General features: G+C 39.4%; 1 protein-coding gene across 1 annotated transcript in view; it reads left to right on the top strand.

Moving 5' to 3' along the window:
- The window catches only part of CNTN4 (contactin 4), a 308,099-nt gene that overhangs the window by 219,127 nt on the left and 76,187 nt on the right, over nucleotides 1-12,785 (top strand). Inside the window, exon 11 of the mRNA XM_034997401.1 lies at nucleotides 11,880-12,007. Coding sequence (XP_034853292.1) covers nucleotides 11,880-12,007 — 128 coding nt within the window. The remainder of the gene's footprint in view (nucleotides 1-11,879; nucleotides 12,008-12,785) is intronic.

The raw sequence follows: 12,785 nt of genomic DNA, 5'->3' as shown, positions 1-12,785 counted from the left end.
CTCCATCCCAGGACCCGGAGATCATGACCTGAGCCAAAGACAGATGCTTAACCAACTGAGTTACTTTAATTGTAAACTTTGAGCCACTTAAAGAAAATATTGTGACTATTAATTATGATAATGATGAAGAAAATAATAATAAAAATGATCAGTGTGGCCAATATTTATAATGTGCTTACTATTTGCCACCACAGTTATAAATGCTTCACAGGTATTTTCACATGTAACCTTCTCAGAAAAACCTACGAAACAGATGTGTTATTTTAATGACCCTCATTTTAGAGATGGCAAACTGGAGTCCGGAGAGGTTAAGAGACTTTCCCAAGTCACACGTTTAACAAATATTGGGCAAGAATGCAAGCTGTCTAGTACTATATGAGTAGGGCAGAAATTAGGAGTATACCAGGGAGTTTGGAAAAGCTTGTATTAAATGACCACCGAAGTGATCCTGAGTTCTGTTCTTCTGGCAAAGGCAAAAATCCTAAGTGCAGTTGCTGTTCAAGGCAGGGAGGGTCTTTGAGAATTTTAGCTGGACCCTGACAATAGTGTGCTTCCACTGATGTGCAGGAGGGTAGGCGATTCCACTTTGATTTCCTCACTTAGAAAGTTATAAAATTCTGGGATGAGGGGTTGAAGCAAACAAACTATGATCTTGCAATTCCTAAAGGGTTGAGAGTTGGGTACATAATAAAATTACATGTTTTTCTAGCATGGCTAATATTGCTACTTGTGTTGTAGAAACCTCCTCTTCTTACTAAATTACATCATCTATATAGTGGGCCTCCCTTTCTTTTTTTTTTTTTTTAATTTTATTTATTTATTTGACAGAGACACAGCGAGAGAGGGAACACAAGCAGGGGGAGTGGGAGAGGGAGAAGCAGGCTTCCCACTGAGCAGGGAGCCCAATGCAGGGCTCGATCCCAGGATCCTGGGATCATGACCTGAGCCGAAGGCAGACGCTTAACGACTGAGCCACCCAGGCGCCCCACCTCCCTTTCTAATTAATAATTAATATTATCTTCCAGGCATTTTAGTTACTTTGGGGTAAATGAACCTTTGATGATTACAATTTCAACTCACATTTTTACACATTCTTTACTTTTGCTTCTGGTTTCAGACGTTAGTGTGAACACGTGTTTCTCAATATTAGAAAAAGCTATTTTGACAAGCTTAATTAGAAAGCAAAAAAATATATATATTATAACCAAAGATCTAATGGCAAATTTAAGGAAAATCTCTTAGATGGGATTATAATGTTTTTTGTTTCTTGTTTTCTTTCTTTCTTACACCCTTCAACACCACAGGATGGCATGGTAGAAGGAGTGTACAGGCTTTGTGGTGAGATCTGAGTTTGAAACTCCATTCTTTACTGACGACATTGACCTTGAACATTTTAATTGACTTTCCTGATTACATTTTTCTCATCTGAAAAATTGGGATAATAATGTTTCTCAGGATTGCTGTGCAGTTTAACTGTGGTACTAAGTGCAAGCATCCAGGAGCACCCAATAGTATATTCTAGGTGCTTGATAAACTTCCTCAGTACCTTGCCATTTCCGACACTTAGAGTATTTACAGCCATCCCTCCCTCTTTCAGTCAGCTTCTGTCCATGTCTGCTTCTTTGTTTCCAGTTATTTCTAAAGACAGCTTTGCTTTGCTATTAAATTATTCTTTTACTAGCTATCCTAGTGTCCTAAGAGATTGCTATATAAAACGTTTTGAGTACCTTGGAGTTTAATAATAAGATTTTTTTCTCATTATACAAGTAATATTCCTTATTATGATGCTTTGATAAAAACACATAGAGGTGTAGAGAGTAAAATATGGTATTGCTTTCCTGTCCCTACCCCATTCATCTTCACAATGCCCTACAGATTTATACTGAAATTAGCTCAGGTCATAAATTTCTGGAAGAAAGGAATCCTAAATCTTGTATTAATGGAGACACCGAGAGATCCTGCATAAATTAAAGGTAGCAACTTAAGAAACAAATTTTAGACAAAAATATGTCCTTTATTTCTTTCTTCCCCAAACATGGTGTTTTGGGTGTTGTTTGCTTACAATGTCAATAAATAAAACCTCAAAGTTGTATCTGTCCAAAAAAACTATTTCCCACATCTATCCATGTGCTGTGTCCCAAAGAGTAATTAAAATTAACTCCAGGATTAACTCTGCGATCTAAATACTCATCTGTACCTGGGAAGATAGTCCGTTCCAGGTTATTTTTACAGAGCTTTTAAAACTGTTGTTCAGAGTAAGTTAGACTTGGATCAAACCAGGTTAAGCAAACACAAGTTTATTTTCTCTTTTGAGCAGTGCTGGAGGCAAGGGCAATAGGCTCTGAACTGCTGGTTGTTCTTCAAGTAGACTGAAATACACAGGTTGTTCAGTGGTTTATTAAACTCAAATCTTACGACAGAAAGCAAATTATCTCTAAGGGAACTTTGTCACCAAGGTGTCTGTTCAATAGCAATGTCTATTGCTGCCACAGAGACTACACAGAAAGATCAATGACAGGTTGGCCTGAAATTGCCCTTGAAGTAAGTATCTTCCCACTGACCTTCATTTAAATTCGTAATCTGAAACATCGTCTTTTCTCAAGATGGGCAGAAAAGCCATCTTCAGGGGCCCTCAATTGACTCTTTATAAACTGCACATTGCCACAAAATAATCTTTCTTTCTATAAGTCAGGATAAAGCCCTCTCTCCAATGAGGCTGAGAATTTCCATGTCTCTTTTAAAATTCAGTAGGTAAACTCAGGCAAATCCCAGTTAAAAGCTGTATTGGTCAGGGTTCTCTTGAGAAACAGAACCAATAGGATATATTAGAAAATATTTATTATAGGAATTGGCTCACACAACTCTGGAGGCCAAAAAGTCCCATGACCTGCTGTCTGCAAGCTGAAGATCCAGAAAAGCCAGTGGTATGATTTAGAGTGATTCCCAAGGCCTATGAACCAGGGGTGCAGATGAGTCCAAAGGTCCAAGAACCAGGAGCACTGATGTCCAAAGCTGGAGAATATGGGTATTCTAGCTCAAACAGAGAAAGCAAATTCACCTTCCTCCTCCTTTTAATTCTCTTCAAGCCCTCAAAGGACCAGATGATACTTGTCTGCATTGGCGAGGCCAGTCTTCTTTAGTCTACCAACTCCAGTGCTAAGCTCTTTCAGCAACACCTTTAAGACTCAGAGAAATAATGTTTTACCAGCTATTTGATCATACCTTAGCCCCGTCAAGCTGACACATAAAATTAACAATTAAGCGAAAATGCCTTTGAATTTTATTAAAATAGATAGCCTAATTCAAACCAAAACAAGTGGTTTGGGTTTGTTTTGTTTTGTTTTCCCTTAAGAGCAAAGTTTTGGTGGTTTTGTTTGTTTTGTCTTGTTTTGTTTTTGTTTTGGGGGGTTCTTTTTTTTTTTTTTTTTTGCTATTGTCTACAACACACCAATGCCAGTTCATCTTCCAGGCTTTTCTTAGTTCTCAGTGGGAACAAAGCCAGGAATAGCTCTACCAAGTCTAAATGTCTTCACCTCTGTTGGTCACAGGCTAATTCTCCAGTTGATAGGTTGAATATACAAATCTCTATCTCTGTTTCTTCATTGCCACTTCTCTACTCCTTCAAAGTTCTTACTATTTCATGGGTGATGTATTCTAAAACTGTGTTGTATTGCTGCTCCCTGAAGGACAAGTAAAGACACTACGTCTCTCACAAACAGTTCAGCTTAGAAAACCATGTTGCCATTTTGGTAGAGGCCTCCTCTATCTAATTTTGGCCACAATATTAATATCAAAATAAGTATTAATTGGCCACAGTAACAACAACCAAAAAAGGACTGAATGGAAGATCTACGTGAGTCCAACAGATTAGAAAATTGAGTCAATTAAAAAAGAAATTGAAATTGCAGGTAGGCCCTAATTTTTGTTTCCTGTTGGATTTTTTATACTTTAATACGTTATCTATTACTATACCAAAACATTCCTTCATACTCTACATTTGATTGTTAATATGCCACCTAAAGAGCAATAATTTCCAGTCTTTTGAAATGTAGCTATTTTTGGAATGCAGGACCAGGCCCCATGCAGAAGGAAAGGTTATTGATGGATGAGCATGATCACTGGTGATAGGCCCATGGAATCAGACACACTCCTCTGCATTATGCCCCTTCCCCATCCTCTAAGGACTGAAAAGTAGGCTTTGAAACTGCTAGCTCAACCCAGAACAACAGTCATGGTGGATTTCCTCTCTTGACATCTTACAGGTTAGTGTCCCCCTAAAGTTCATGTCTACCAGGAACCTCAGAATGTGGCCTTATTTGGAAATAAATAAGGCCTTGCAGATGTAATTGAGTTAAGATGAAGTCAAACTAGATTCAACCAGGTCCTAATCCAGTTCCTGGTGTCCTTGTAAGGAGAGGGAAATTTGGATAAAGACACGTGCACAGAGGGAAGAAGATGTGGAGAGACACATAGGAAGAACACCATGTGGGGCGCCTGGGTGGCTCAGTTGGTTAAGCGACTGCCTTCGGCTCAGGTCATGATCCTGGAGTCCCTGGATCGAGTCCCGCATCGGGCTCCCTGCTTGGCAGGGAGTCTGCTTCTCCCTCTGACCCTCCCGACCCTCCCCCCTCTCATGTGCTCTCTCTCTCAGTCTCTCTCTCTCAAATAAATAAATAAAAATCTTTAAAAAAAAAAAAAAGAACACCATGTGATGATAGAGACAAAAATGCAAGAGATGCATATCTAAACCAAGGAATGCCAAGGACCAATGACTGTTACCTGCAGGTAGGAGAAAGGCAAAGAAGGATTTTCCCTCTGAGACTCTTAAGGAACCAATTCTTCTAGCACCTCGATTTCAGACTTCTAGTCTCCAGAACTACTGGATCATATGTTCTTGCTGTTTTAAGCCCCCCAGTTTGTCACACCTTGCTATGGGAGCCCTAGAAAACTACTATAATGCCCTATTCCCCCTCCTACTCCATTGCTTTGGTCTCTTGGTGAGGTATTTCTGGGATGGGGAGAATCCAAGAAGGAGGAAAATGTGGCCTACAGACTAAAGGCTACCCAAACGCCCTGTTCCATTTACTCAGCCCAGAGTAATGGTTTAAAGCAATCGAAAATGATCTCAAAAGCCCACAGGAATAGGGTAGAGACATTGATGAGCTCTTGAAGCCAGGGTAGGCACTAGACGGTCTACTGGCTGCCTTAAGGAGCTAATACTTCTCCCCTCCAGCTCATTGGTGCCCTACAGGGATGTGTTACGGTACTATCCTGTTGTCCCATTTGTCACAACTAGCCAGGAACGGGTTTTTACATGAAATCTCCCAATTATTTGGATTAAAAAGCAACTCAGTGCAGAGTGAAGCATACACATCTGTAGCTAGGCAGTCCTTCCTCTGATTTTATAATCAGGGCTGGGTGGCTCCTGGGGTCAGGGTTCCTATGACACCTCTACCATGCTCAAGTTGAGAAGTAGCAGTACTCATATTAACCATGTCTGAAGTTTTAGAATATATTTTAGCCCTCCAGGGTGTTAAACTCTTTTGTAATGTGTAAGTCTCTGCTCCCATGTTCAGGCTTTTAAATGGCAAACATGGGATGCCTGGGTGGTTCAGTAGGTTAAGTGTCTGCCTTCGGCTCAGGTCATGATCCCAGGGTCCTGGGATCGAGTCCCACATCGGGCTCCCTGCTCAGCAGGGAGTCTGCTTCTCCCTCTGCCTGCCACTCCCCCTGCTTGTGTGCTTTCTCTCTCTCTCTCTGATAAATAAATAAAATCTTTAAAAAATTTTTTTTTAAATGGCAGACATGTTTTCTGGAACTCCTCATGTATAAGAGAAAGGAGAAGCCTGTTATGACCCTTCAGGATTTTTTTAATTATGCATGATTTTAAGTGATTTATGATGTCCCTCATCTAACACTATTAAAGATGATTTAAAAGTTAACAGTTTGAAACTTCCATTGTTTCTTTGTTGAAAAGAAATTATTAATCCATAGTACTCCCCTTTGCAGAAGGGGAGAACTAATCTAAGTTGTACTTTCAAGGGTTTTACTTATAAGGAAAGCATTTCCAGACAGGTGAGGATCCACTACTTCTGTCACCACTAGTTGAGCTTCCATGCAAAACTGCTCACAGAATCATAGGTCACCATTTGGGGATAACCCCTGTCTTTAGGGTGATAGAATATTCTGGACTTGGCAGCTTTTGTGATCTGTTACTGAAGCCCCCAAAAAGGAAAGATCAGCATTTTTAAAGGTTCAGTGTCCCCAGACTGGCTTTGATTAATAGGACTGACAAGGTCAGCTCTTCAATGGCTATAACCCAGAGCCTCATATTAAGAAAGAAAGATTCAATTTATCTCATAATTCCAGATAGGTTCCTATCCTCTGTGGATCTGAAATCTCTAAATGAAGTGGAGGAATGACTGTTCTCTATGCAATGGGCAATTTACTATGTTGTGAATTAGATGACCTTTTTTTCATGTAGAGAAAATTAAGTCCTATGTCACACCTTTATTTTTACTACTTGCTGCTTTATCATTTTTTACTTTTCTCTGATACTATCAGTGATTAAAAAGAGCCTACAGGTAGGTCAGGGCTAACCTATTCTAAGCCAGGAACAGATTTACATTTTCAATTCCTTTTATCTAACTTGATCACTATTCATGAGTATTAGAAGGAGCTCAAAGTTCAATATCAAGCTAATAGCTACGGGTCAGTCAGTAGTCTGAAATGGGAAAACTACAATGAAATGGAAACTTTGAAGTCTCCTCAAGAAACAAATGTGAAAATACAACTATCCTTGGATTGGATTCAGTCACTATTTTCATGGGAAAAAATGAATGTAGAAATATTAATTGAGGGGCACCTGGGTGGCTCAGTCAGTTAAGCGGCTGCCTTTGGCTCAAGTCATGATCCCAGGGTCCTGGAATCGAGCCCCACATCGGGCTCCCTGCTCAGCAGAGAGCCTGCTTCTCCCTTTCCCTCTGCCTGCCGCTCTGCCTAATTGCGCTATCTCTCTGTCAAATAAATAAGTTAAAAAAAATCTTTAAAAAAAAAGAAATATTAATTGAAAACCTTTTTCTACGTTGGGATAGAATCCAACTGAAAGGAAGCAAATATCTAAATACTAGTGTTGAGTTACGTTTCAAAAGTTTCTTGAGTTAGTGGAAATTAGCACCCCAAGGATAAATGCTAACTTTATACTAATTCCCCATTTATAAAAATCCCATAAATTCAAACCAACAAGTCATTGTAACTTAGCCCTTTATCTATAGAAATAGATAGCCAAAAGTATATGGCACAGCTGTGTGTAAAGGAAGATCAGGTCAATTTTTTTCAGACTCAGAAATCCATGATCATTCTTCTATAATTGAGTTAATCAGTCTTTTGGCAACAAGTTCTGTAGAGGTAGCCATCAAAGAACGATCTGGAGGGGCACCTGGGTGGCTCAGTAGGGCTCTCTGCTCGGCGGGAAGACTGCTTCTCCCTCTCCCACTCTCCCTGCTTGTGTTCCCTCTCTCGCTGTCTCGCTGTCAAAAAAATAAATAAGAAATCTTAAAAAAAAAAAAAAATGAATGATCTGGAGAACTCATCTCTCCTCTCCACTTTCACTACCACTATCTCCTGAACAAGTTCAGTAATTTCCCTAAGATATTGGGCTCTTCCAATTACAAGGGATTAAAAACAAATTTCTAATGTCTTAAATTATTGCCTTATATAACTGGGACGTCCAAAGGAAGCTGTTGGCTTAGCCATGGACAGAAACAGGATCTCAAAGAGATCTTAAGTTCTCTCCTCTCTCTCTGTCTCCTGGGCTCTGCTTGTCTTTGGTTGGTTTCTTTAAGGCATGCTTTCTATGGCAGGTAAGATGACTGCTAATAGTTCTAGATTTCCATCTCCAAATGTAATAATAAATAGAAAGAGATTGTTTCCTCAAATAGCTCCTGGTTTTGATAGCATGCCTATCCCTAAACCAATCACTTCAGACAGGGGAGTAGGATCTCCTGATTGGCCAGGCCTTGGTCCTTGCCTTTCTTTAGTCTACGAATAGCATGGTAAACAGATACCCCACTGGCAAAAGTAATGCCCTTTCTAGTATGCATTTATAGAAATGTATGCATTATGGTATATAACACACTGACATCATTTCTAGGTATGTAATTATCTAAGGTCCTCCTGGTTTATATAGGCTTAGTGTACAAGAGGTGTTTAGTAGATATTTATGAATAAATGAGTCCAACTTTTCATCCCCCTTCTGTAACTACTTGATGTTACCCATATGCTTCATTAAGCATAATAATGTGTTATAGGATTTCAGAAGGGCAGAACTACTTGGTAGTAGTCTTAACCTTAACAGAGTCTTTTATTAATATATGAAATAATATATTTAGGAGGGTACAGAACTTTAGTTAATAGAATATTTGGCTAATGCACTTATATCATGCATTTCATGTGCCAGGCACTGGTCTCAGCAGTGCACATCTTTACAACACCTTGTGAGATATAGTTACTTTTATTATTCCATTATCTCAAGTAAGGAAATTTACATACAGAGATTTTAGTCGCCCAGCTCATAAGCGGCATGAGTCTGATTTGTGCCTCGATAGTATAGTTCTAGAGTTTATGGTTTGTTTGTTTTTTAAGATTCATTTATTTATTTTAGAGAGAGAGCACACAAGCAGGGAGAGGGGCAGACAGAGAGGGAGAGTCTTAAGCAGACTTCACGTCCAGGGCGGAGCCCAACATGGGACTTGATTTCACGACCCTGAGATCATGACCTGAGCTGAAACCAAGAGTTGGACACCCAACCAACTGAGCCACCCAGGCACCCCCAGAGTTTATGTTCTTAATCAGTACGTTATATTGCTTAGATAAGAAATTGGTTGAATTTCACAAAACTCCATATTATACCCACATTTGGATTATACCTAGGAAAAATAAACAATTAGAGCAATATAATGTAATTTAATGACAGCTCTAAAATTGACCCCTTCTACACAGTATCTCCCTCGCTCACCTTTTCCAATGTCTGGAATTTAAGCCTTGGAGGCCTAGCTCTTATCTCTTTGTTAAAAAAAAAAATGGGAAGATTAAAACCAATGGCAGTCACGGAAATCTTAAAAATCAGTAGTACAGCAGTTTGTAAAATTACCTTGTCATTTCACAAAGCTTAAAGGAAATTGGATAAGGAAGCTTTGAGGGTAAGGGGCAAAGAGAGCCTTGAGAGAGATTGTGTAGAGCTAGCTGGATCCCACAGCTGGATAGCAACAATATGTTGGGTGCCTTTTGTGCAATGCATATACCATCATTAAGGATGCAGGGATGGGAATGACAGTGAGAAATGAGAAAAGCATTTATACAGCGCTTTACAATTAAGAGAACCTTTCAGGTATCTTACCTCATTGTAGAAGATAATCATCACAGTAACCAGTGAGATTAAAAGAATAAAAACTGATGTAGACCAGTAGCTCTCTGCTGGGGATGATTTTGTCCCTGGGGAACATTTGGCCATATTTGGAGATATTTTTGATTGTCACAACTTGGGAAGAGAGGCAGAGCGAATGGAGTCCAGTGCATAGGGGACAGAGATGCTGCTAAGTACCCTCACAGGACAAAGAATTATATGGTCCGAAAAGTCAGTAGTGCCGAGGCTGAGAAGCCCTGCCTTAGGGCATAAGTAATGAGGCCAGGTCATATACTTAGCAAGTATCAGAGTCAAGGCTAATACCAGGTCATCTGATGACAAACCCTTTACTTGTTTCCTTATTCATATCCCGTTGGCATTAAACAATATGATACAGGCAATGACTTTAGGTTTTGGAAATTACAGTACCACTTTAAATGGTACAAACTATTAATAGACCTTTGTGCTTTGAAAGAATCAGCTCACCTCTCAGTGTTTAATATGCCCAAACCTATGTTATCTCATGGAAAATGACTCCATATACAAAACACAAATGTTACCTTCCTTACTGAGTTCTCACGTGAAGACTCATGTCACAGTGAAGCTGTGACCAGCCTAGACCCCTTGTTTCAAATATTTGTCAAAGACTCTGTTAAGGACATCACTAGTGCTCAGTGGTTTAACCACTCTGAATTCCTGAAACATATTATTGATTTTTCTCTTAGGATATTTATTTATTTACTGATTCACTCAGTCACTTAGCAGATACGTACAAGGCATCTACTACTGCATGTCATCCTAGGTACTAGTTCCTGGAGACTAAGTCATAAGATGAACATGGTCTAAGCCCTCAGAAAAACTCACATGCCAGGTGGTAAGTAAGATAGCTAACAAGTAAGCAAAACTTTTAGGTTGTGTTTGATGGGGAAAAAAATAGACTGGCTGCAAGAAAAGAGAGTAACAAAATAAAACATCCACTTCAGAAATAGGAGTCATAAGAAAAGCGCCACCTCTAAGGTGAGGTCCTGAGAGGGTGAGAAGATGGTAGCTACGTCCCGATGGCAGGGCAGGCAGAACGGCAGATAGAAAGGCCCTGAGGTGGGAAAGGGTCCCAAACACTGTAGGGACTTGCAGAAGGCCAGCGTAACGATAGTTCGTTGAAAGGTAAAAAGATGAGCATGAAATCAAGTAGGCAAGAGAAAGGCGAAGGCCAGATCCATCAGGCCTTGTAGGGTCTAGAACAGAATCTATTGAGGGCAGTGGGGTGCAAAGAAGGATCTTTAAGCCTGAGCAGTGATGTAATCTGATCTATATTTTAAAAGATCATCTCACCCGCTGACCAAAGAATGTATTTGAGGCACAAGAGTAAAAATAGGCAGATCATTTAAGAGGCCGGTGATAGGCCAGGTGAGAAGGGGAGAGCAGAAGAGAGAGAAAGTAGTGGGTAAATTTGAAGGATAGAGTAGAGGTTCGGCAGACAGTAATCTTAAATGAGCCATCTGTGTCCATTTTTTTATTTCTCTCGCTGGTGTCCAAGCCAGGCTACTTGTCCTACTCATCTCTGCAACTTCCTCTTCTGCTATAGTCATGTTGAGATCGGCATTCTCTAGAATCCCCCCTGTTCCAATTTTGTGTCTGTCAGTATAAGTGTCTCCTTCCCAGGTAATAGATATTTGTCCCTCATTGTGGGCCCTGAGATGTGCCAGCCACATTTGCTGTTCTGCCAAAGTCATACCATGTTGTGGGATATTTTTTTTTTAATTCACTTCTTGCATCTCATTAAAAATGTATTGTCTGATGTATGTCAGAAATAAACATACTTAATAACTCATTTCATTTAAGCCACCCATCTAGAAGAAAGCATTTTCTTTTTTTTTTAAGATTTTTATTTATTTATTTGACAGAGAGAGAGAGAGAGAGAGGGAGAAAGAGAGAGAGCACAGGCAGAGGGAGAAGCAGGGTCCCCACTGAGCAGGGAGCCAGATGTGGGGCTCAACCCCGGGAGCCTGGGATCATGACCGGAGCCGAAGGCAAACGCTTAACTGACTGAGCCACCCAGGCGCCCCAAAGAAAACATTTTCAATGAAAATGTGTCAGTGGCCAATCAAGAGATTTTTTTTTTTCCTTATACCTTAGCAGTTTTAAGACTAATGGTGACCAACAATGAGCCTTCCCTATGAATAATGTGGTTAGAGCCACCAAAGACAGAGAATGGTTACAACCTGTCTAGTGTTTCCAGTATTTATGCCAACAGAATGTTGAGACCATTTCGGCGAGGAAAGTGTTAAAAGTCCTAAATAAGTCATATGTCCTAATTATATTTATGTGTATATAGACAAATACCCTGAACAAAGAGGAGACTGTCAAGTGATACAGCCATGATTTATAGTTTGAAAGATGACAGAATGACAGACATCATTTTCAGTTAGTCACATGATCTAAACTTACCGTTTTGGTTTATTTGTTTTAATTTCAGAATTACCATTTCTGAAGATGGAAGCCTCAAAATTGTCAGTGTGACGAAGTCAGATGCTGGAAGTTATACCTGTATAGCCACTAACCATTTTGGAACTGCTAGCAGTACTGGAAACTTGATAGTAAAAGGTAATGACTAACCCAGAGAACATAGACATTGATACACATGTCCTCATTTCTAATAAAGCAATCTATAGAAGTGGCATCATTCATATTAATATGCACAGCTATCACGGTGTTGCTAAATTAATACATCATGCCAAGCATGATATGATTAACAATTCTTAGAGAACTGTTGGTAATGAATATGATTGAAAGGCTATCTTATTTCAGAATCATCCAGTACAGTTTTGAGAATTACAGCCATTGTATCTATTATACTATTGCAACTAATGTTATCTTCAGTCCTTTAATTAAATTTCTTTCAAGTCTCTGTAGATTTGAAATTCATGTCTAGGAACACTGTGCTAACAAATTAAAAACCCATGACTCGAATACTATTTTTAGCAAACATTGTTTGAACAATGACATTGGCTATTTTTAAAAGAGCTGCCCTGGTTATTCAGAGATATGGATATGGATTATTACATCAATAAAGGGATTTGATCACCTCTATGCCTTGCTTTAGTCACCCTGCCAACCCTCTCAGTTTTAAGGAAATAAAATTTTCCACATACGTTAGTCTGGGTGCTTTATAGTATATGACAGAAAGTCCTTTATTGCTCTTAGCACAGCACATGATGTGAGTCTGTTCTAACACCAGGTTGATGGGATGGGCTGAAAGCACTAAATTGCAAAGGATGAGATTTTAATTTACATTTTATTTGCATTTCTATTACTTTCTGTCTTGTCGAGTCATAGAATTTTTTAGTTGAAGGGATCTTGGCAATGGATGATCTGACTGAGG

Source organism: Mirounga leonina, unplaced genomic scaffold (genome assembly GCF_011800145.1).
Source record: "Mirounga leonina isolate KUSES-001 unplaced genomic scaffold, KU_Mleo_1.0 Mir_94, whole genome shotgun sequence".
In the NCBI taxonomy this organism is placed as follows: domain Eukaryota; kingdom Metazoa; phylum Chordata; class Mammalia; order Carnivora; family Phocidae; genus Mirounga; species Mirounga leonina.
The sequence above is the reverse complement of the archived record's forward strand: the minus strand, read 5'-3'. Positions and strand labels throughout refer to the sequence as shown.